Source organism: Lygodium microphyllum, chromosome 8 (genome assembly GCF_053477565.2).
Source record: "Lygodium microphyllum isolate KBCC chromosome 8, Lygodium_microphyllum_v1.1.10, whole genome shotgun sequence".
In the NCBI taxonomy this organism is placed as follows: Eukaryota; Viridiplantae; Streptophyta; class Polypodiopsida; order Schizaeales; family Lygodiaceae; genus Lygodium; species Lygodium microphyllum.
In genome coordinates this window covers 158,533,916-158,557,070 of record NC_141142.1, presented here as the reverse complement: position 1 = coordinate 158,557,070, position 23,155 = coordinate 158,533,916, and the positions used below count along the sequence as shown (strand labels likewise).

At 39.8% G+C, this 23,155-nt stretch overlaps 1 protein-coding gene across 1 annotated transcript; it reads left to right on the top strand.

The window, feature by feature from the left end:
- Positions 1-4,208: 4,208 nt before the first annotated feature.
- LOC148033053 (heme oxygenase-like, multi-helical) lies at positions 4,209-22,933 on the top strand. The gene is made up of 3 exons (XM_087683782.1): positions 4,209-4,422; positions 21,986-22,200; positions 22,313-22,933. Exons 1-3 carry the CDS (start codon positions 4,282-4,284, stop codon positions 22,623-22,625), a joined length of 669 nt encoding a protein of 222 aa, XP_087539908.1. The 5' UTR covers positions 4,209-4,281; the 3' UTR covers positions 22,626-22,933.
- The last annotated feature ends 222 nt before the right edge of the window (positions 22,934-23,155 follow it).

Genomic DNA, 23,155 nt, shown 5'->3' with positions numbered 1-23,155 from the left:
TGCATCCCTCGAGATTTAATACAACCCAAGATGCCTTAGATAAAAATAGAAAGAATGGAAAGGGGATCCTTGAAACCAAGGGCTATCAGGTCCTAGTGCCAATATGAGGACTACAAAATTAAACATATTAGAATGTGATTATCATTAAATTGGAATTATAGGGGGTGGTTGATTGAGCCGCCACCTTCATCAGTGTGTGTGTTAGCAGGAAGTAAATACAAAATGAGACTTTGCAACAAACATGTACAATTTTAGGAATACTTGTAAGATAACTTATCAATATTTGAATGTAACAATTACAACAACTTGAGTATAAATAAACAACATGATTGCAAGTACATAGAAACCCACTCAGGAACCTAGTTAAGGAGAACTAAAATGGAGTTCTTGCATTGCAGGTGTTAAGGTATAGCCATAGTTGCTATCCATGTTGCTAATGCTTACACATTTACCTTGTTGGATTCCATTGAGAAGATACTAAGACCGAGTGAGGAGGTGAAAGTCATGTAGCATAGAAGTAAATACGAAGAGAAGTTTCTGTATTTATAAGTTCAAGGAAGTGCCCCCAAAAAAGGAGGGGGAATGACCAAAAATGGGGTTCATATGTGTCGCCAAGTAGCTAAGGTAACTTGACTAAAAATGTTTCAGATGCTCAATCATAGAAAGACAAGAGAGTGGAGGGGTGAAGAAAATATCAATAGGGATAGGTTGGAAAGATGGGAGTTAGGAGGTATAATTCTATAGTAGAAAAGAGGGAGAATTAAGGGTTATCAATGCATGATGATAGCATATAATGTTTTAGAAGCATGAATGTAATTGCATTACATAAGGATAGTGGAGAAAAAATTCAAGGGGAAGAAGAAAAATGAGTATTATCATAAAAAGAATTGTTATAGAAGCAATAATAGATACAAGTGAAACATATATAGTATAAACTTACACCCTATAGAACAAGTGCTTTCAAGTATGGCTGCCAAGGATTGAGGCACCTTTGGGTCTAAATCTTAGGTCACAAGGAGGTATTAAGATACCATCTTCAATAAATGCAAAACATGGCCTCATTCCAGTAGGTGGGGCTGTTTGTGTGATCAAACATACTAGTACTAACCATATATATGTTTGCTTAGAGATAGAAATATATTGTGCTAAATTGGAATATTCAAAAGTTGGGGTTGTTATGTGTGATCAGACCTGCTAGCACTAACCATATATATGTTTGCTTAGAGATATAAATATATTGTGCTAAACTATATAAAACATGGCAAAAGAAGTAGCTATCACGATGAATGCAAGCGTCATATATATATGTACATTAGAGTGATTAAGGGTGGCTGAAGAGTGAAGTCAGGTATGAAATGCAAGAAAGAGAGTGTGTGCGGTTATGCCATAATGTCAAATATAAAAATGTGCATGTTCATGTGCGCGTGCAAGTATTACAAAAAGACTTTTAGTAGAACCAAAAGTAAAGCGTGATGGACAAATTCATATGCTTGATGATTTTGCACCAAAAGTATTACTTCCATATCAACTCACAACTTTGAAATTGGCTTATAAAGGGAAGAAGACACAAAGGTATGAAATTCTTTCTTAGTAAAACAAACAATAGTATACAAGTATGAGATCCATTAAGCATGCCTAGTGGTGTGCAGATCAGATGTTATATGCACGCGTAGTGAATGCTGGAAGGTCCCCAAGAACAAAGAACTCTACAAACCTTCATAATTTCAAGTACAAAGCAAAAGCAGATTTACACGACATGAGACAAAAAGACAAATTGGGTGTAATCTCCCTCCATGCCTTGTGTGAGTGCTTCACAAGGCATCTATTTATAGATTTATTTATCTTTAAGCTCAAAAATAGCCCACTTTACAAATAGCATGCTTTTGCTTTTGCATTTGTGTTTGTGTTTGCCCAAATATAAAGTAAGGCGTTTGGGCGTCCAAAAGTCAGGTTGTGTCCAAATACAAATATCAAATAATGAAATATTTAACTGAGTGTCTATGCGCATACAAGATAATAAATGTTTTGCCAAGTGCTTTAATAAATAAGCGCGCTTAAATAAATATTGGTGCCATGCCTTTAGTGATAAGGCACGCACCCATCAAAAATAGTAATTCTTCCAAGCATTTGGATTCACACCATCATCCGGTACTACCCAACGCCACTATCGCCTACTCTACATATCAACTGAAGCATTCACAATTGTTAAAAAATAATTAAATAAAACCCAACAAAAGTGAATGCTTAGCAATCTTCAGCTATAAATAATTAAATAGGTTGGAACTCTATCTTAACCTTAATTTAATTTGAGTGTGTACTCTAAACTCGTAAACATCCATTAATTTAATATGTATTTTACGGAATCACCCACATGTACATTAAATTAATTTGATGCCCGATAAGGATAGGTGTCCCCATCAGCTTCTCACACAAGGAATCCACCTTGTGTACGAGTCCCTGCAAATAAATAGTTTTATGGAATCCACCATGAAATATGCCTCCTGGCATCATACCCCTAGGGTGGAATAGCAATTGTCCTCAATTGCTATTAGCTCGATGTGGAACTAGCAATGAGGGGTAAGCACTTAGGTCGCGGGCGTGTATCCATTGGACCTCTTCAACAGGATGATTTTTAAACTTAATCAAATATCTAGAATATCTACAGCTAGTTCTAGTGGTCATAAAGTCAGTGTCTAGAATAGTTTCAGGTTCAAGGATTTCAGTTTCTTCTTCTAACAAAGGAGGGTTTTCATAGACAGGGTGGGCCTCTAAAAGGTCGTAACAAACTGATATGAAAAGTATTATAGATCTTCCAATGTTTGGGTAGTTCTAATTTAAATGCATTGTCATTGATCTTGTGATTTATTTTGAAAGGCCCATAAAACCTAGGTGCTAATTTAACAACAGGGTGTTTCTCAACACTTTTCAATCTTCTCTTTTCAATGCATAACCAAACATAATCACCAACATTGAAACTTATGGCTTGTATTTTCTTATCACTTCTTATGTACCATTGTATCTAGTGCCTAAGAATGCAATCTTTATGCGATAATGAGTTGGAACAGTAGATAAATTCAATTATTTTACCAACTTTGTGAAAATAAAATCGTGCGTGCTTCCATCATCATGCAAAACAATATTTTCTTGACCATGCATAAAATATTTCATTGTTAATAATGAATGTGGATTTGGCATATTTGGTAAAGTATCTCAAGCATCGCCGATATCATTATCATCTTTAGTGAAGTTTGGCGTATCTTCATGGTCCTTGTCATCAGTTACTCCCAAGTGATTCATTTGAACAACTTGCTTCTTGGACTGATAGTTCGCTACTAAGTGTCCAGGCTGATGACACTTGTAGCAAACCATAAGCTTTTCTTTGGAGACATTGTTGGTAGATCCTTTACTCTTTTAATAGAGTTTGCGACATTCTCCCCTTGATTCCTCTTTGTATTGGTAAGCTTGGGTCTCAAGACAATTGATCTCTATGTACTTTTTGACTCATACATATTCTTGAGGGTTATTTAAGCGTTCTTAGGAGCCTAAAACAGTTATTAGATGGTTGAGAATAACATCCTTGTCACTCAGCTTCATCACATGGACAATAAATGTTTCCTTTTTGTCCCATTTGAGACCAACTCCTATTAATCTTGAAAGAAAAGAAGTGATCCCACCTTCAATTTCCATGTAGCACAGCTAGTTCCATTGAGCCTTTTAGCTCTCTTCAAGTGTAAAATATGCAGACTAGGTGTCATTTTCATCTTTAAGCAAACAATCTGCAACAATTGAGGCATAATTTGCAGCTACAATGAGATGATTGGTTTGATATATTGTTTATGATTTTTGGTCATCACATGGCAAAAGGTGTTATGCTTTTTGGTATGCAGATTGCACGTATTTTTGTCATGGAAGCCTTATGGGAAGCTAGGAATAGTAGAGTGTTTGTAGGTTTGGATCTTGAGATCAAATGGGACAACATTTTACTCAAAGTGAAATGGTTTCTCAGCATATCCAATACTTGGGGGAAAAGTAGGAAAAGGGAGCTGGCAATTATTTACCTAACTTAAGAAAAACCATGCTATTTATGGCAGGTTGTTAGATACCCTCACAACACCCTATACAACGAGAGCTAGAAATCCACTAGTCCATTCCTAAGAATTTAACATGGCTTGTTATGTTGTGCACACACATGCCTTAACACTTGGTGCAATTGCCCCAACTTAAGTGACCACTTTTAGAAAGTAATGCGATTAGCTCGTGCGACGATGGTCAGCAGAAGAAATGGCAGGAGAACGGGACGAGACTATCACTGGGAGCTTTTTACGACTGCACGTCGATCTGTATGACTCGGCCTCGAGGCATCCCTTCACTCTCAGTATCCGAGATGCAACTGTCGACCTGGAATGCTTCAAACGATGGCTGGTCTGTGTACCCTTCTCTGCATGGCTTTAGTGCGTTTGATGCTGTAAAAACATGATCTGATGTTGGTTCTCATTGACTCGAAAGAATGGAAACCATGAGGAATTTTTGGGTGTTTGATGGGAGATTGCTTCCCAGTACGTCCTTTCTCTCTTTGTTTCAGTGAACGACTCTCATCTCGGTCCATTAACGGCCATTGCAATTCATCTAAGTGCAAAATCAGACCTTGCATAACATTTTCTGTTTCGATGGGCAAATCTTGAATCTAGCTGCAGCCCGAGTACATCAATAAGCAGCAAGATTCCATGGGAGTACAATATGTGTCGTATTATGGGATAGCTGAATGTACGGATGCGTACCCTGGAGTTTTAAGAAAGGATTGCCTCTTCTATGGGTAATGGAGCATTGCATGCTATTGAGTTATCATATTTAAATTAACTTGATATGGAGTTTCTAGATCCTTCAATGAGGACAAAGATGACATGATACTAGGTAGTACACCTGTGGACTACTATTGTTTGTGTGTTGATGAAGATGGATACACTTCTCTTTGGTTGCACGTGTTCACAAACAAAGACTGGGTTGGATGTTTTGACACATGAGTGCCCGCTAGTGATAATTGTTTCATGCTTAGTGATTCATGCATCTCTTGGCCGAGTAGGAAGCAGTCTATAATGGCCACATCTAGCTATGAAGCTGAATGCAGGGCAATATTTACAACTACATTGAAATGTGTATGGCTCAGATGCCTTTTGGTTAGTGTGGGATAATAGTCACCCACTCCTATCTATACTGACAGTTAGAATATCATAGCAATTGTGAAGAATCTAGTTTTTCCTGCTTGCACTAAGCATATTGAGGTGCATTATCATTATGTTAGAGGGAGGCTCCATGCAAGGGAGATTGACCTGGTTTATGTCCCTATACAAGACAACTTGGTAGATGTGTTTACAAAAGCTCTCTCTAGAGAGAAGTTTGAAGTCTTTTGCAAGGCTCTAGGCTGGATACCATTTGGGAATTGATTTGCCTATTCCTTGTATATGTTTACAGTATTCACTTGAGGGGGTTTGTTACACTTATCGTATTTCTCTATAGTTTTGGTGTGAACGCTCCCTTATCCGCGGGCACTTTTTACCTTCTAGTTGGAGAAGGGTTTTTTCCTTGTGTGAATACCCATTAGTCTGTGTGGTACTTAGTACCTTGGAGATTGTACTTTCATTATCATTCACACATAGTGTATGTGACCTTTTAGTACTCCCTTCTCTCTTGCTATTAACTTATCCACTGTGAGTGTGCGTGCTAGTGAATCCTAACCTAACGATTGTGACTTTTTATAGATAGTCTATCTTTCTCTTTTTTTCTTTCTCTCCTTCCATGTCTTTCATTGATACTTTTTGGACATTCACAAGATCTTTGACTATATCTCCACGGAAGGGGATAGAAGAGCCTTGTTGGCAACTACTTGAATATCCCTCTTGCAACAATAATTGTGTTGATATTGATTCTCCATAGGGGCTATAGAGACATTTGGATGTACTATACTCATATGCATAGGACAATGGGCTTTTAGTCATTCTTGGTAAAACCAAGGTTATGGTATTCAATACCATACCACAGTGAGTTAGAACATTAGCATTGAGTTTTACTTATGGATAAGAGGAGGTGGAGTATATGGATTCCTATATATATTTCCAGGCATCTTTTTCATAGGGCCCACTTTCTCTTTGAGAGAGGTATCAAAGATTGTTACAAGGATATACAATGTTGTGTGGTTTGAAGAGAATCACCTATATCGGCTAGCTTGCGTTTTTGGCAGTGCAGGCTCAAACACACTTCGATTGACTCTTCCTAGTTGGCACCCTACTGTCTATAGGCTCAAGGATCAGTTTCCAACCTCATTTGGGTAGTACATTGCTGTGTTTATCAAATTTCAACCTCTAGATTATTGTGTTTTGGTTGTAGCTTGTTGCCGTTCCATATTCAATACTCTTTTAGCTCAGATTGATGATTACAGCACTCGAGATGTGTCTGGGTGGATGCCACACTTCAAGTACATCCATTGCTTTGCCTTTGAGCATTTTGTATACTCTATTTGTCATTTATAACATTGATGCATTCACTTCAGAGTTTTGTTTCTTCTTTGTCTATGTTTGTATTTTGTGTTATTATTTGACTTATTGTGTTTTAGTCATGTTCGTACATTCTATATTTCCTTAATGCAAACCCTCGTATGTCTTCACATGGTATTGGAATTGATGCTTTTGTAAAGAGTATATTGTGGCTATTGTGAAGAGCTTGGTTTTGTGTGAGATACGTAAATGATATGTAACCAATTCACAATATCTCAAACTCCTTCTTCTTGGGATCCCACAGTGTCTTTTTAGGTTTCTCCATCATTAAAGGCCTTACAGTGGTATTGTGGACTTGACGAAGAAGATGATGCTTTACCTTCACCATGAGACTAGCCATCTCTTCGATCAAGGAGAGTATACAACATTTAAGATGACTAGTAATCCATCTTCTTTATCGTACTGAGGCGTATGTTAGGCTTGTCTAACTCTTTTGAGTTATTTGAATCAAAACTCTCTTCTCGTTTTCCATCTGGTATGCACGATTTGGATAATAACAGGTTTGAGTATTATAAATGTAATTGAGAAGGCTCTTCAAGCAAACATACTTCTGCAGGTATATCTGACACTTTTGTTTCATTATGAGCATGGTATTGGTAGTCACTTTTCTCAAACTCCTTTCATCCCTCCATCTTTGGTTTAAAATTTGGATCTTCTTTCTTCTGCTTTCAATAATTGGTACCCTTTTTTTTCATCACAACGTGTTAGCTATCCATAGGTGAATGCCACTCTACACCTTGGTATATTGTCACGGAGACGTGAAATTTTAAGATGCTTTAATCTTGCCGATAAGATTTGACTAAGTTATTAATCAAATATGCAAGGTTGTTTAGTATATGTGATACACATGGCAGTTATTTCATGGTAACATGCCAAGGACCCCAAGGATGCAGTGGGTGCCAAATGCAAAAGTTGTAATAAGTTATGTCTGACAAATACTAGGTGATACCGAGTATCAGATTTGGGCCTAGATTAATTTATTGGACACTAATGTCAGTGGTAACTAGTCTAAGAGTTAATAACTGCTCAGGGATACTTGGAAGGCAAATTGGCTTAGCCAATTTAATTATTGGCTGGTGAAATTAAAATTTTGAGCACTAGAGTAATAATTAAATTAATTTTCAGAATTAATAATTTAAAAATTAATTTAATAAGTTGGATAATGGTGAAAAATGGGATTAGAAGGTTGCCACTTGGCAAAACTTGCCCATGCAAGTGGTAGAAAGGTTTTTGGGGGTTGGTGGAGTCTATTCCAGCCATTATGAGAGAGGAGGAGGCTGTTAGAGAGCAAGGAGAGGCTGTTGATGTGATTTGCAGCCACCAAGGATCAGTCCTATAGTATGTGATAGCAGTTTGGAGCCCTCTAGGAGCGGGTGACAACATCCCAAGGTCCTTTTGGTACAGATGATAGTATAGAGGAGGGGGCAACAATCTTTTTGGTAGTCCTAAGCTATAGATGATAGCTTCCATGGCTATTTGAGTAGAGTAGCAGCAAGTTTTTGATGTTTCTCGTGATGAAACTTGGAAATCTCTCTCTCTCTCTCTATAACATTCTCTCTCATCTCCCAACCATCTCTGAAGTTATCTCAGTATTTTCTAGCAATTTGAGCTATTAGAGGAAGAGATTTTTGTCAATCTTTGATGCTGCGGGATACATGCTCAGAATTGAGGGCCTAGGACTTGAACTCCAGTAGTTAAAATTGACGAATTTTGGGGAGATTCAAGAGGCCAACCAGCCAATATTAGATTTGGGGCTGAATTTGTCTTTGAAGGAGTACGCTGAAGGCCAATCCTTGAGCAAACCAAGGGGCAAATTGGTTTGGAGGCTTGCTGGTTAGTTTTGACAGCAAGAGGCACTTGAATTAGCGAAGGAGATCAAAGGATCTCAGTTGTACTCTTTCCATTTGCAATATTATATAAAGAAATACTGCAAGGGGGCCAACAAGACGTCCAATGTTTAAGATTAAAGTGGTAATATTTGCATTTTTAGTTTATGTGAATTTTAGTAGGTTCAGTGCTCGACAAAGGACTGAAACTGGCATGGAGTATAAATCCTTCATTTCTTTACCACTTTCATTTTCATCTCTGCCTCTTTTATCTATGCTATTTATATCTCCACCTTCATTTACTCCTATGTCAAGTACACATCACTAGACTTCTCCATCTTTTGAGTTTACTTCCTCTTTTCAGTAAGATATAGGTGATTCTCATAAAGAAGGGATTGTGCTATTATGCTATTGGTTCATAAGTCCTGAAGAAGATAGAATTTTGTTTTTGAACTCAAAGAAAGGTGATGAGTACAAAAGATTAATTCAAACACCTATAAGTTCTCTCCCTTATTTTCCTTTAAATTTTCCTTGTCAAGGTCATTTTGAAGCAGGTGAATCATCTTCATTTTCATTCACTACATTTAATGGACAACAAGAACCAACTTCATCAACCAATTCATTTAATCTTCCACCCATCCCACCCTTTACTTTTGTTGCACCTCCCTTTCCATCTCCATTAAGTGCATTTGTCATGGGGATGTGAAACTTTGATTGCTTTGCTTAACATTTGGATTAATTTTTAATCAAATGTTTAAATATATGTTGCACATGTGAAGTGCAATTAAGATTATTTCATATTTATGAGCCAAGGATTTGAGGAAATCAATGGATGTTAAAGGCAAAAGTTGTTTGAAGTAATGTTGCTTAGGTACTAGGTGATATCTAGTGCCAAAAATTGGCCTATGACATTTTGTTAGCCATAAGTGTCAGTCACTAGGGATTTGGCATTTAATAGTACTTAATGCCAATCCGGGAGATAAAGAAGACTCAAGAACACTTGAGAGATGAATTGATCTAGTCGATTTCATTGTTGGTTGGTCAGACTAAATTTTTGGGCACTAGAATACTTATTGAATTAATTTTCAGAATTTTGAAGTTCAAAATTGATTTAATAATGTAGATCATGCTGAAAAATGGGATTAGAAGGTTGCCGCTTGGTAAAATTTGCCCATGCAAGTGGAAAAGTAGTTTTTGAGGCACAGAGAGAGAGAGAGAGAGAGAGAGAGAGAGAGAGAGAGAGTCACTCTAGCCTTGTGCAAGTTGAGAGAGAGAGAGAAAAGGCTGCCATAGCTGCTACAACAGTTGACAATAGTCTAAGGGTTGTTTCAGCCAAACAAACATCATATTTAGTATGTTCCATCAATGGAAATAGCTTTTATGACTGTCTAGACAGGGCAACAACTGATTTCTTTCTTTTTCTCGCAATGGAAGTTTGAATTTTCTTTCTATGTAGCATTCTCTTATTTCCCAGCCATTTCCCAGCCTTGCTTTGAAGATCTTAGCATTCTAATCCATGGAGATTGAGAAATTGGGTTGAAGGTCTACCGTAGGGGTAAGAGAGAGAAGGGTGTAGGGGGATTGAGAGATGGAACAAGATGAAAGAGAGAGAATTTAGAATTTGGAAGATTTAATAGAGACAGATAAAGGTGAAACTGAGTGACTTCATTTCATACAACTCAGCAGAGCAATCAATTTGCAATACATTTGATAGATCTTATAGATATGGCTCAGACAAAGGCACATGCATACACTTGGGATGATAGCCCAACAAAAACTGAGACTATGACTCAATATACACACTAATATATGAAGAATCTTTGTTGAACATAATCCAAAAGCTATAGGTAACACCTCAAAATCTCATGCATACATCAATTTGTTGATGAAAGATGATAGGTGGCACCACCGTAGACAAGACATATGAATCGGAATGCATAAATCCTTGTAAATACCCTCTACAGGCCTTTAGAAGCACTTAAGCCTTGTAATCACAGTTTTATTACAGTAGTAAAACATAGTATAGATAAAGGTAGAAATCAAGAATCAAGTGGCAAAACTCAAGAGAAGCCCTTTTTGAGCTTCAAATCTCCATTTTCAGCTTGCTGCCCTATTCTTGACTGTTATTCACAGCCGAAAATAGTCCATATGAAGAGCATAAACCCATCAGAACTCCTCTTTGATGATCAAGGAAGGTTCCTCTAGTGTTTGGGACCTAGAATCAAGTGAGACATCGCCTCAAAGACCTTGTAAGCGACGAAGATATTCAAGGACAGCTTGTTGCCTTGTTTTTCCTTGATTTTTTTTGTTCCAAATAGTCCCCATACTCTCCTCTCTCCTCTCCATAAACTGACATATCTCCTAACACCATAGTTACCAAGAACGGGAAACGGGAACGGAGGGAACGGGGGAGGTGTGTGTGTGTGTGTATAGAGAGAGAGAGAGAGAGAGAGAGAGAGAGAGAGAGAGAGAGAGAGAGAGAACACTTGTCTTAGAATCTATAGAGAGAGATCATATCAACCATAAATCGTGAAATTAGACTCTAGAGACATAATAATCAAGTTTCAACAATGATAAAGATTCAAAACATTGTAACCAATAATGGATTGTTGCATTCATGATTCAACATTGTAATCAACAATGTTGCATAAGTCCAATAAGTGTGCATTGCAAAGACACAAAATATGCACTAAACTTTAAAGTCTAAAGATCCAAGTTACAAGAGCTCCAATTTCCAAGTCAATACTCTAAAGTTCCAAAAGGCTAGCCACTAAGTGCTCTGATTCATGGAAGATGGCTCCACTGTGCTTGAATGCTCATCCTGCTGAACAACATCTTGCCCATCACCATCACCATCACCATCACCATCATCTTTTTCCCAACGTATAAAAGAATCAGCCTTTGCAACTAATGTATGAGCTAGCAAGCGAAGATTGGAGCCCACATAAACTAGGTCATTCATCTTCATTGTACCAAGACGTTTTTTTTTTTTTTTGGTTTGAGTGAATGTGATTGAATGAGCTCCATAGTTGCTCTAAACAAGAAGAGCTAATTGTTTGGCTAAGAATACGAATAGCCAAACTTTGCAACTCTAGAGCTTCTGCCCCGTAGTCCTCCCACCATAAAGTAGCCCCAATATTTGTCGTGTCCTCTAGTGCATCCTCTGGACCGAACATCCCTAATGTTTGCCGATATACAGAGAGCTGATTTTTAATTTTGCGTTGCATTTCATGGCTAGGATAAAGCCTTGCAAGAAATGTGTTCCAAGCCTTGACTACCTCAAGGTCTCTTTCTTGCATATTTCCTTGAAACTCAGGATCAAGCACATATGCTGCAGCATGCATAGGAGATTCATATGCATAACTCCTTGATCTGCTCATACCTGTTTGCATTTGGTTCCAAACTCTCCAACCTCTCAATCATGCGATCCATATCTTCATAGATCTTTCCAATGCATGGATCCATGCCATCTGCAAGCCTCAACATATGCATAGTAGGATCAACCATTTGGTTGGTGCAATTCACCTCATCCCAAGAAGCTCTATTAGAGATATATGCATTACATAACACAGTAGTAGCAGTGGCAGCCCCAGTCCAATTTTCATACTTATCACTAGCAAATAGCTCCCTAATTGCACCTTTGCGATAGTGCAATCGACCAAGCAATAAGAAAGTTATATGCAAATCGTGTATTCGAGTATTTAAGTTTTTTGTCACTTCTCTTGCGAAACTCAGCAGGCAAGTACTGATGATTACATATAAATGTGATAATCTTGTTGCCTTTCGCAACAAGAGATGCAATCCATGGCAAGTCCCCAATATCCTTCAACAAGTTAGTCAAGCAATGCGCCATGCATGGACTAAAGGTGATATGTGGATATATTGCCATTAAAATGTTTCCTGCTGCCCTGTTTGTAGGTTCACCATTTGCCACAAATTGCACTACATTTTCTACCCCAACAGCCTGCACTACCTCGCACCACTCGGATGCCAATACATCTACACTCTTTCCAATCTTTGAAGCATCATGACTATCAATGAAGTATACATCCCCACGAGAATATGCGACAACACCATGTACGGACCTATGGCGTGTGTCACTCCATCCATCTACTATCAATGTCACTCCATTTTTTGCCCATTGATTGCGAATATTTGCTGTTGCAATCTCTATGGCTGCTTTCTCCTTCTAAAGCAATGTAGTCTTGATAGTTTCTGATAAAGGGGGCTTATATGTGGGTCCATACTCTGCAATCTTTGTCACCATATTTAAAAAATAAGGTGACCTAGCTGATTTGAATGCAATATGGTCATGGTAAAAAAAAGCATGCCATTGCTGCATTTGTTTCCTCTTTTTTCTTTGGTTCCTATGAAGTGTGCAATGAACTTTGTCTAACACCACAACCTGTTGCCATTGATGGCCTATGAGAAGGCTGCGTAGCCACTAATCCTGGTAGTCATTTGCATGAAGCACCATGCCCTGTTGGCCTTGGAGTCCATGTTGTTGGATCCACTGCTATAATTGGCGTCCTCCTGGCATGTGAATTCCCCATAGAAGTGGCTATGCGGTCAAGTAACTCCTGTCTTTTCTCAGTTGATACATTGGTGCAAAAACACCCCTCTTTCCTGTCCTCATGTAGAAGATGGGCTCTCACTTTATCAGCCCCACCAGTGCAAGCATAAGAGCAAAGTTTGCATTTCCAAGGGCGAGCCTCTCCACCTCTCAATGGCACCCTTGCATCTACCTCATCCCACCATGACCAAGTAGTGCTTCGACTTCGTCCAGTTGTTGATGAAGTACCTGCTAAGGATGATGAAGATCCCATAGATATCAATGCTGCCATCTATATAGAAGTGACAAATAATTAGTAAACTTCAATGAAATTGCAGAAATTTGCAGCCAAAATTTCAACATCCATGTGTCAAAGTTCAATGAAATTGCAGAAATTTCAACCAAAGTTGAAAGTTCAATGAAATTGCAGAAATTTCAGTCAAAATTTCAACATGAGCATCGAGAATCAAGATTCCTTGGACCTCACCTGATCGCGGGCGGCGGGAGTCAGGCCAGGCAGACAAGAGAGGTGGGCTGCACGCCAAGTAGGCGGGAGAGGCAGGACAGGCAGGGCCCAGGCGAGGCAAGTGTGGTAGGTGAGAGAAGTGGGAGCATGCGTGCTACACAAATGGGGCAGGCGGGAGTAGTGGGAGCAGGTTAGCAAGTTGTGCCACAGGCGGAGCAGGTGGGTGACAGGCAGGAGTAGACTGCGGGCGATAGGCGGGAGTAGTGGGAGCAGGCAAGAGTAGTGGGAGTAGGGTAGCGAGTCGCAATAGGCAAGAGCAGGCTATGGGTGATATGCGGGAGTAGTGGGCGGGGCGGTCGCGTAATGTAGGTGACAGAGGCGAGAGGCGTGAGAGTCACCGGGCTAGTGAAACGACCCTTAAAAAAAAACCAGTTGTTGGAACGGCCGTTCCAAACAGGGAACGGCCCTGGAACAGGAGGGAACAGCCAGGGAATGGGATATGGGACGAACCGGAAGCCAGCGTTTCCGAGGCTCGGACCTCTCGGAATGCGTTAATCTGTTCCTATGTGCTGGAATGGGCGTTCCCTGTCTCTATGCCTAACACCCTCTCTTAGAGCATGGGTGATATGATACAATGCAATATACAATGAGAATGTCCCAGCATAGTATATACAACAGGGACTAGCAGAGTAGAACCATGGATTCCCAAGCAATGGGTGCGCAAGCTACCACCAAGGTGCATCGATTGTATCAACTCCTTAAAATAGAGAAGAATCATAGCAGCTCTCAATGTTTGTCAACAATGTCTCGTAGTAGTATACAAGATCAGCTTGTTAAAAATGCCTTTGAATATATATGACCATGGATTCCCTACCTTTGGCTAGACCACCAAAGTGTCCCCTCATGTGAGCTTAGACTAGGAGCCAAATTCGCTCTCTAAACCAACTCATTATGAACCTGGATGTCAATTCTAGCTCCAGGATTTGAACATGCAACCCCTCTTGGCAATCTGCACACTTGCATACTTATATAGATGAGGTTCACTGACTCCATCTCACCACCCTCTCACTCCCTCTCTGGCATTGGGGAGTTGAGGGATGACCACATCATTTGTACTAGCAATGTGGAATGGAGGCCCCTATAGCCATTGCTGGGGCCACATAGCATGAGCCTAAACTTGGAGTTGGAGATGAGGAGGATTTGCTGAGAGAGTCGTCACCCTTCGTCATGGTCCACTCTTGCCGTAAAGCGGCTAATGTCTTGCAGTCCTTCCGGAGGTGTCTCTTCTTGCCACAATAATAGCACTGAGACTTATTCTTATTTTGCCATATGACACCCCTCTCTAAAACTAAAACATTTGAAGCACCAAGAGATAGTATCCTCACAGAAACCTAAAGCTAAACACAAGTCTCCAACATAACACTTGTAGATGAGTAAATAGTGTTTGCATTTTGACTATTGGGAGGGGATGCTGGAGGAGCCATGATGAGGGAGATACAAAGAAGATTTAGAAAAAAAACAAGGGATCTTGAAGGAGAAAAGGATGCAAAAAATACAAACTCACAAGGATTGCACGAGTTCTTTATAGTAAAGAAAGCACATAGAGAAAAGATCAATAGTAACCAAAGTGTAGTGATGAAAACACAACAACCAAATGCATATGAACCCTGTGTAAAGCTGAGCAGTGTATCACAAAGTGAAAAGATGAACCAAACACAGCCAAAAAACGGCTTGAAACTTGTCACTTGGCCTTGCGTAGAAGCAAAAAAGTAAAATGTAGAGGTTGATCAATGAAACATAGATAGTAGCTGCATTAAATGCAATCGTTCTGCAGAAAAACAGGTCACCTCAGCCAATAGACACCAAAACGCTGATGTGGAAGGGCAATAACAAAAGTCAAAATTTAGTAGAGGAAGGTTGCCTAGGCTATAAATCATTCGGAGCAATAAAAAGCAGGTCCAATCAGCAGACGAAAAGTCAAAACTCAGGCCTGAAACAATGTAAAATAGTAGTAGGAACAACGATCCTGCAATTTGATACCATGTCAGAAGTGGATGCAGTGATTGAAGCATGGAAAACTGCTGTAATAGACTGCTGAATACAAGAGACAGGAAAGAGAAAGAGAAACACTGCAAAAGAAAAGAACACTGCACAAAGAATTTAGAAGCAAAGAGATGCTCGGGAAATGGAATCTATATACCAAGATATGAGACAATACAGAACCAAGATGAATCATTGGTTGTGAAGGCACTGGCACTTGCTCCTCTCCCTCCACCAAAACGTGTCAGATGATGAATGTAATCATTGTGGAGCAGCTTGAATAAATAGGCAAAAATAATGCCATAAATGGTAGCAGGTCGGCCAACATAAAATGCTAGATAAAATACCTAAATAATGTAGGAAATAACTTGGTGCCCTAGCTCAGTGATCACGTGCATATACTCAACCATTAACTGACATATGTGCTAGCAGTTAGAATGGATCGTGCAAAAGTGGAAGCAATATGCAGTTGGCGTCATTTGAGAACCTTGCATGATGTGTGCGGCTTTTTGGGGCTGTGTTCTTACTATAAAAGGTTCATATGCCACTTTGCTGAAACTGCTTCACCCCTTCATGCATTAGAAAAAGGAAGTTCCATTTACATGGGTTGATAAGGAAATTGCAGCATTCAATAAGCTAAAAGAAAAGCTTACTTTGGATCCAGTGTTGATTTGCTAGATCTTCGAAAAGCTTTATTGTTCAGTGTGGTGCATGTGGGAACAACATTCATACAGTTCTAATGCAAGAAGGCCATGTTGTGGCATATGAGAGTAGAATTTTACAGGGTGCTAGAAAAAATTGCAGGTTTATGAGAAAAAGTTGCTTGTTGTAATTCATGCTATTTCCACTTGGAAACACTATCGGGGCTGATTTTGTTGTACAAATAGATCATCAAAGTGTGCGATATTTTCTCACTCAGACTAAGTTGTCTGAGAAGCATATGTGATGGGCTAACTTTTTATCCATGTTTCACTTTTAGATATTGCACGTGGAGGGTAAAAAGAATGTTGTTGCCGATCTATTGTCTAGGAAACCACAGATTTCAGCAAGTGTCTATAGCATATTAACATGAGTTAGATGAGATGAAGACACTATCAAGAGGATGTGGATTGCTAGAGTCTTATGATGTGTTATCAAATGGTCAACACCATGAGCACTATACTCTAGAGAGTGCTTTCTTATGATGCATGGTCGATTATGTGTTACAAAGCAGTTAAGGGCCAAGGTTATGGTTAAAAGTCATGCACTGCTGTATGCAGGGCATTGTGTTATTGATGCTACAGGGAAAGTAGTTGAGACTTTCTTTTATTGACTAGCTTTGAGACATGATATAGATCACTTTGTGCGCATATGCATTGTATGTCAAAAGGTCAAGTTTGACCGACAGAAGACACTGAGTTTGTTGCAATCCTTGCCTGTTCTTGATAGACCGTGGAATAGCACAGCCATGGATTTTATCTTTGATTTTCCTAGGACACCTATAGGGAATGATGGCATATGGACCATTATTTGTAGGTTTAGCAAATAGGCTCGTTTCATTCTAGTGAAAAAAATGATAACTCTGGATCACATGGCAAAATTGTTTATGCTAAACATCTTTAAATATCATGGCATGCCACAATCTATTGTGAGTGACAGGGATCCTCACATGACGAGTCTCTTTTGGAGAGCCATTTTGAGAATATGGTTACCACCTGAAAGTTTTGATATTCTTTTCATCCACAGACGGATGAGCAGTCTGAAGAAGTAAATGTTGTTGTTTTAGATATTTTGAAATGCTACATGTCTAAGCATAAATTTAAATGGGAATAAATTTTGCCTGTTGTGGAATATGCTTATAACAACACAGCACAGAGTTCCACTGGGAAGGCACTGTTTGAGATTATGGAAGGGGGGAAAGAAAGTTCCACCCGTTTTGCATACAAAAGATAAGATATTTGAGGTTGACAAGTATGTCGAGAGTTTGGATGAAGCATATGCTAAAATAAAGATAGTTCTCCAAAAGACTCAAGCAAAACAAAAGAAAGTAGTTGATCGTCATTGCAGAGCTTTGGCATTTGTAGAGGGTGATTGGGTCTTGTTACGCTTTGAAAAGGCAAGGCTAAAGAAAATGAAGGTTAAAGAGCTTCTTTTTCCTAAACTCAGCATGAGGTATTATGGGCCTTTCCAAGTGTTGCAAAGGATCAATGAGATGACTTACAGGTTGAAGCTACTTGATCATTGGAAGATTCACAATGCTTTTTATGGGAGTCTTTTTAGGCCTTTCCATGGTGATGTACCTAACGATATCAGTGATGAGATGCAGTGAGAGATTGAGGAACTTGATGAAATCTTGGTTCCTGAGTAGATATTGGCATGGAAGCAAAGGAAGGTCAAGGGCAAGTCTCCCATCGCTATTTGGTGAAGTTTTAGAACTATGAATCTCTTGATGCAAAATGAATGGAGAAGGGTGATTTCATAGAATCATCTTATTTGTTATAACTTTACCTTGATGCTTTTCAGTTGGGTGTTGACTTTCGGGCTTAGTTAGGCTCAATAGAGCATAGATCTGGAGTGTTGCATGATGCTCAAGAGGGGGGGGGGGGGTGGTGCTTCTCCTTAGTATAGATATGCTTACGTATCTAGAGGCTATTTGGAGATCTTTCAGATTCCATACAGCTACTTTTATGATTAACCTACTAGACATGTGTTTTTACAATTATGTTTGGTTATTTACTAGTGCAGTGAGTACCATTTTTATAGTTGTGGATTTGTATAGTTGTGATTAGTTGTATACTAGTCTAGTACCTACCATCTTTAAAAAAAAAAGTATATTGCCAGAACATGGTGTAATAGCAGCGTACTTGGTTACATGGAAACATGTATGGATAATTGTACATTGGCGGTACGTGGAGTAACAACAACGTGCTTTGTTACTTGGAAACATGTATGAACAATTGTACATTGACAATACATGTAGTAATGGCAGTATACTTGGTTGTCGGAAAACATGTATTGGTCATTTAGGTTGGTTACACACCAAGTGATGGATGGCCAACCCTTGCCCAAAGTATGGGCATGCACTTTTTGAAACTGGGCATGGTCATGGGCATCATATCTTTATACACCAAATGGACATAGTTTGTAAAAAAATAAAAAATAATAAACTTATAAATTTTTTGATTGGTTGTAAATGCAAACAGTGCATCCTTGTCCGCCACTTTACAGAGTGGATAGGGGAGACTACCCATCCAAAAGTGGGTGGGGAGTTCACCTATTTAGCAAGTAAACAACAAGTCATATCCTCTCCAGTGTGTAAAGGACCGCGGATGCCCAACCCTTAAATAAGTGTTTTGATTGGTTAAAGCTTACAAAGTGGGTGTCCGTTATTTGGTTATGCAACCAGCCTTAGTATGTTGTATTGGATTGATCTTAATGATGTGCAATTGGGATCACTTGCAGTGTTTCAAAAGAGGGATATGCCACCAAAATGAAAAATAAACTTAGTAATTTAATCAAACATCATGAAGATTTTTAATTAAAATGAACTTTAATTTTGATATCCCTAGCTCTTGATATGGTAACCATTGCACCGACAGTGAAGAATTTGACATTGGGGCATGTGTGGTATATGGCCAGGGCTAAAGAGATAAGGTGCAATGTGAAACTTTCATTAAATTGAAAGTTTGTATCTTAGAATTGACTTACATTGAAAGTTTCACCCAGTAAGTGGCTCACTTAGGACACTTAAGTTATTAAGTAAGTCCTAAGATAAAGTTTCATCTAGTGAGCAGCTCACTTATGATTAATGATTAAGTTATTAATTGGCCCTTAATAAAAAAACGTGAATGATTAAGGAGCAGGTGATTACTCATTTGGAAAGCCTATCTTGGCTATTTGGGGCTTCTTCTATCTCATTTGGAGTAACCAAGTTTGGAGACGACTACTCCTTTCTTTCTTGTTGCAGAAATTGCAGATTTCAGCCGTAAAATGAGCTTACAACATAGATGGAGTGTGAACAACAACCAATTTTTCTCCTCTCAGCATGGGGATTTCATTGAGCAGACTTGTAACTCTATATGCAGCAAGGTATGCTGTTATTTTTGAGCTAAATATCAAAACAATAGGTTATGACTGCACTATGGACTGAGATCATTTTTTCTTCTTCAAGATCTCAAGCCTAGTGTACTTTTCGGGGAATTTTGTTGTGAAGAAAGCGGCGTTCTCACAGTTTTATTGTGAGAAACCCTCCTTGTTTGTGAGAGGAACGGCATGGGACTGCATGGGGACTATGCAGGAGAGTTGTCTTAGCAAATGCTCCACAAAATTGGGTTCAAATGCTTGCTGTCATTTCTATGGTTTGGCAGGTTGAAGTGTTCATTTGTAGTTTTGAGCACTTTACAGTTGGTTGAAGACCAATAGTGAAGGTGTCAGGACCATTGTGCACCTGCAGATTAGTTATAGCGCGAGAATTTGTTGAAATACAGCCGTTTGCAACCAATTTTAAGAAAATTTTGGTAATTTAAAGAAATACTGAAAGGGGTGCCAAGATTTGGGGCCGACAAGTGTCAATGTATTGTGCAAGAGCACTCTAGCTTCAGTTGTGTGTGGAGTTTTCTTATTGAATTTATTGTTCGTTAAAATGTGGTTTACTACCCTTTGGGCTACCTGGGCGGGTGTGAGATCATTCTCAGGGTATACTTTTTCTCCTTTGAGAGCCCTCCTTTTGAAGAGAAAGACTCATCATGACTCCAAATCAACAAATTTGATGATAAGGGGCCAGTAGTCCCTTTGTAGATCCTTTCCTACGCGACATGCAATTTCCATCTTGCCATATTTTTTGCATATGCTCTTGGCATCTTCTAGAGTGATGTCTCCCTCTTTTCACTTGACTATCAGACGTGCAAGGCTCTAATTTTCTCTCTCTTCTCCTCTTGAAGTGCTGCATTCACAAGCTCTTCCTTCTTTGTTGGCGTCTTCTTTGCCACTTCGATCCATTTGGAGTTTTTCAGCCACCTCCGCTTGTACTGGTTTCATTATGGTTGCCCATGTATTAATATCCTTCTTCATGTGTGTCTTCAACTCATCTATTTCAGTTTGCCCATTGTTGGGCATCACTTTGGTGATCCTCCGCACACAACCACCACACCCCCCCCCCCCCCCCCCCCCCCCCCCCCAAAAAAAAAAACACAAAAAGGAGGTCAAGCTAGTTCTAGTGTTCAGTGAACTCGTGCTGCAGTTCTTCAATCACCCTATTTCTCTCTTGGAGAGAGGCTTCAATGTTCGCCTTCCAAAAGGTGAATTGTGCTGTAATCTCCTTGTATATTTCATTCTTCCATTCTTGCACCTTCTTAGCTATCTCCTCCTTGATTTATTGTATGGCCTCATCACACATTATTACCATCATCTCTTTGATATTTCCCATATATTGATATTGTATTTTGCACGTGTCTTAGAATGCCTCTCGGCCCTTTTTCATGTGAGAGTTAGTCACCTTGTTGATGCTGCTCCAAATGACCGAGTATTTCTCCCTCTTCTCCCCTCTTGTGCGGCTGCTGAATGTTGGGGATATTTGACTTTTCTTGGGGGACTCCATTGTTGCCATCTGTTTTCTCATGGGCAATCACTCGAATGCCATGGACCGGTCACAATTAGAATGGGGTCTGATGGAATCGAATGCAACCAAGCTGAAATGACATGGCGAGATCAAGAGCAGAAGGCAGATGAAACCAGGGTGGGGTGGCATCAAGACAGGGTGGGGACTGATGGGCTGGGGGCAGGGGTGGGGTCAAGATCGGGGTGGGATAGGAGCAAGGTTGGGGGGTGGGTTGCTGCAAGTTGGGGCAGGGTGGGTGGGTGGTCAAGACAGAAGGCAGGGGCAAATGAGCTTGGAACGGGGGTAGGGTGAAGGGCAGGGCGGGGCAGGAGCAAGGTCGGGGGCAGGGTGCTGCAGGTTGGGGCGGGGCAGGGGAGAGAGAGAGAGAGAGAGAGAGAGAGTACAAAGGAGGCAGGCTGAGAGATGCCAGGTGTGCACCTCAATGGATGAGATTAAGCTTGGGCAAACGTGAATGGGTGCCAGAAAACCAAGGTCCAAAATTCTGCCTTGATGACAATGTTTAGAGGTGGAGACTGAGCATCATGCATTTCTTGAGTGCCAGAATTAGAACACTTGTAAGTGCAATATGAACTTCAGTAGTTTTTTTGAGCTTCTACATATAACTGTCATAGCTAGGAGATTATCTCACTAGAGGGATTGGATTAAACAGATGGTTAAAGGTTGAAGTAAAACGGAATGATGGTGTAGTATTGCTTGTCATATGCTGTGTCAGCTTATGGAACTGAGGGTGTTGCAAACGTGTAGGTTCCAATAGCCTTTTGTAGAAAATTAGTAAAATTTTTAATACTAACTGCAATTTTAACTTCACCAGTCACTGTTTGTATGTGCTTCCAAGTTGAAAATGTCAAGAATGGTAGATTTTCTTTCTTGAATTCATAAGCTTCAATGTCTGTGCCTAAATTGGTCTGATGCATAGTTCTAATGCAGCAATTTGTGGTGGTGGATTTGTGCTTACAGGGCCAAGATTATGTGTTTGTTAGGGCATTTGTAAGGTTTGTAGCAAGTGTTTTGGTGAAGCTAACAAAAGATGCAGATGAAGCTGATGTAGACATTGTGCTAGGCGGTATGAGTGCCTTGGATCAAGAGATAGCATGGTTTAAAGAGGAGGGATCAAAATGGGGACTACAGCTCAGCTCTGTAGTTCCTGAAGCGGCAAATGAAAACTATTGCAGGTTTGTGTGGCTGCCAAGTCTCTCATGCTTGAATGGAATGAAATTGAAGTTTTCTTGCGGTTATTTGACTTCAGAGAGAGAACCTGATTTGAGTGGTTGGACATGGTGACAGGTTTTTGGATGAACTTTTAGAAAAGGAACTTGCTGTCACACTGACAGCTCTTTGGGCTATAGAGGTGGTTTACAATGATAGCTTTGCAGTCTGTCTAGAAGCTGGTGCTAAGACTCCAACTGAGCTGCAAGGTGCATGTGAGAGGTGGGGAAACCATGCTTTCAAAAATTACTGTACAGCTTTGCAGAATCTAGCTGACAAGTATCTCCTCAAGGCCCCTCCACAGACACGGAAAGAAGCAGAACGAGTATTTCAAGATGTTTTGGGAAATGAAGTTCATTTCTGGAACATGAGTGCAAGCAGTCCTAAGTGAAACCGCTAGACATCTCAAGTGAATTTGATGCATGTAATTTTTGTTTAATGGCACTTTTTCCTTAAAATGTGTCAAATTAAAATTAGATGGTTGGAGACCCAACCTTATTCACTGGAAGGTATATCATCTTGAAGGATAAGATGCCACAGAGCTCTCCAATTGTGGGTTTTGAACCAGAGACCTCCAGCAACTCACATACCCTCCCAACCAATTGGCCTACGGCTTGTTTGTATTGGTGACAATTTTTGTCATGTATCTTGGAACTCAAGGTTGTAAAACTTTGGTGTGTTCATTGTGTCACATGACAAGCTATGTCTGTCTAGTGCTTCATGTAGCCATATAGCTATGTAAAGATGCATCATTACACCTCGAATCATAAGTTCTTACCCAAGCCCAAATCATACCTAGTGAGGTAGGCCATCACTCACCTGGACCGCCATTATTGTCCCAAATTCTATCTTGTCATCTCGACCTTGGAGAGCTTGCCCTCTCCTTAGAAGAATTTGTTGGCACAACTGAGGGAGCCTTAG

Coding starts and splice junctions, on each gene's coding strand:
- LOC148033053 (XM_087683782.1), top strand. CDS start 4,282: ATGGCAGGAGAACGGGACGAGACTATCACTGGGAGCTTTTTACGACTG. Junction 4,423..21,985: donor AATGCTTCAAACGATGGCTG/GTCTGTGTACCC, acceptor TTGTGCTTACAG/GGCCAAGATTATGTGTTTGT. Junction 22,201..22,312: donor GCAAATGAAAACTATTGCAG/GTTTGTGTGGCT, acceptor ACATGGTGACAG/GTTTTTGGATGAACTTTTAG.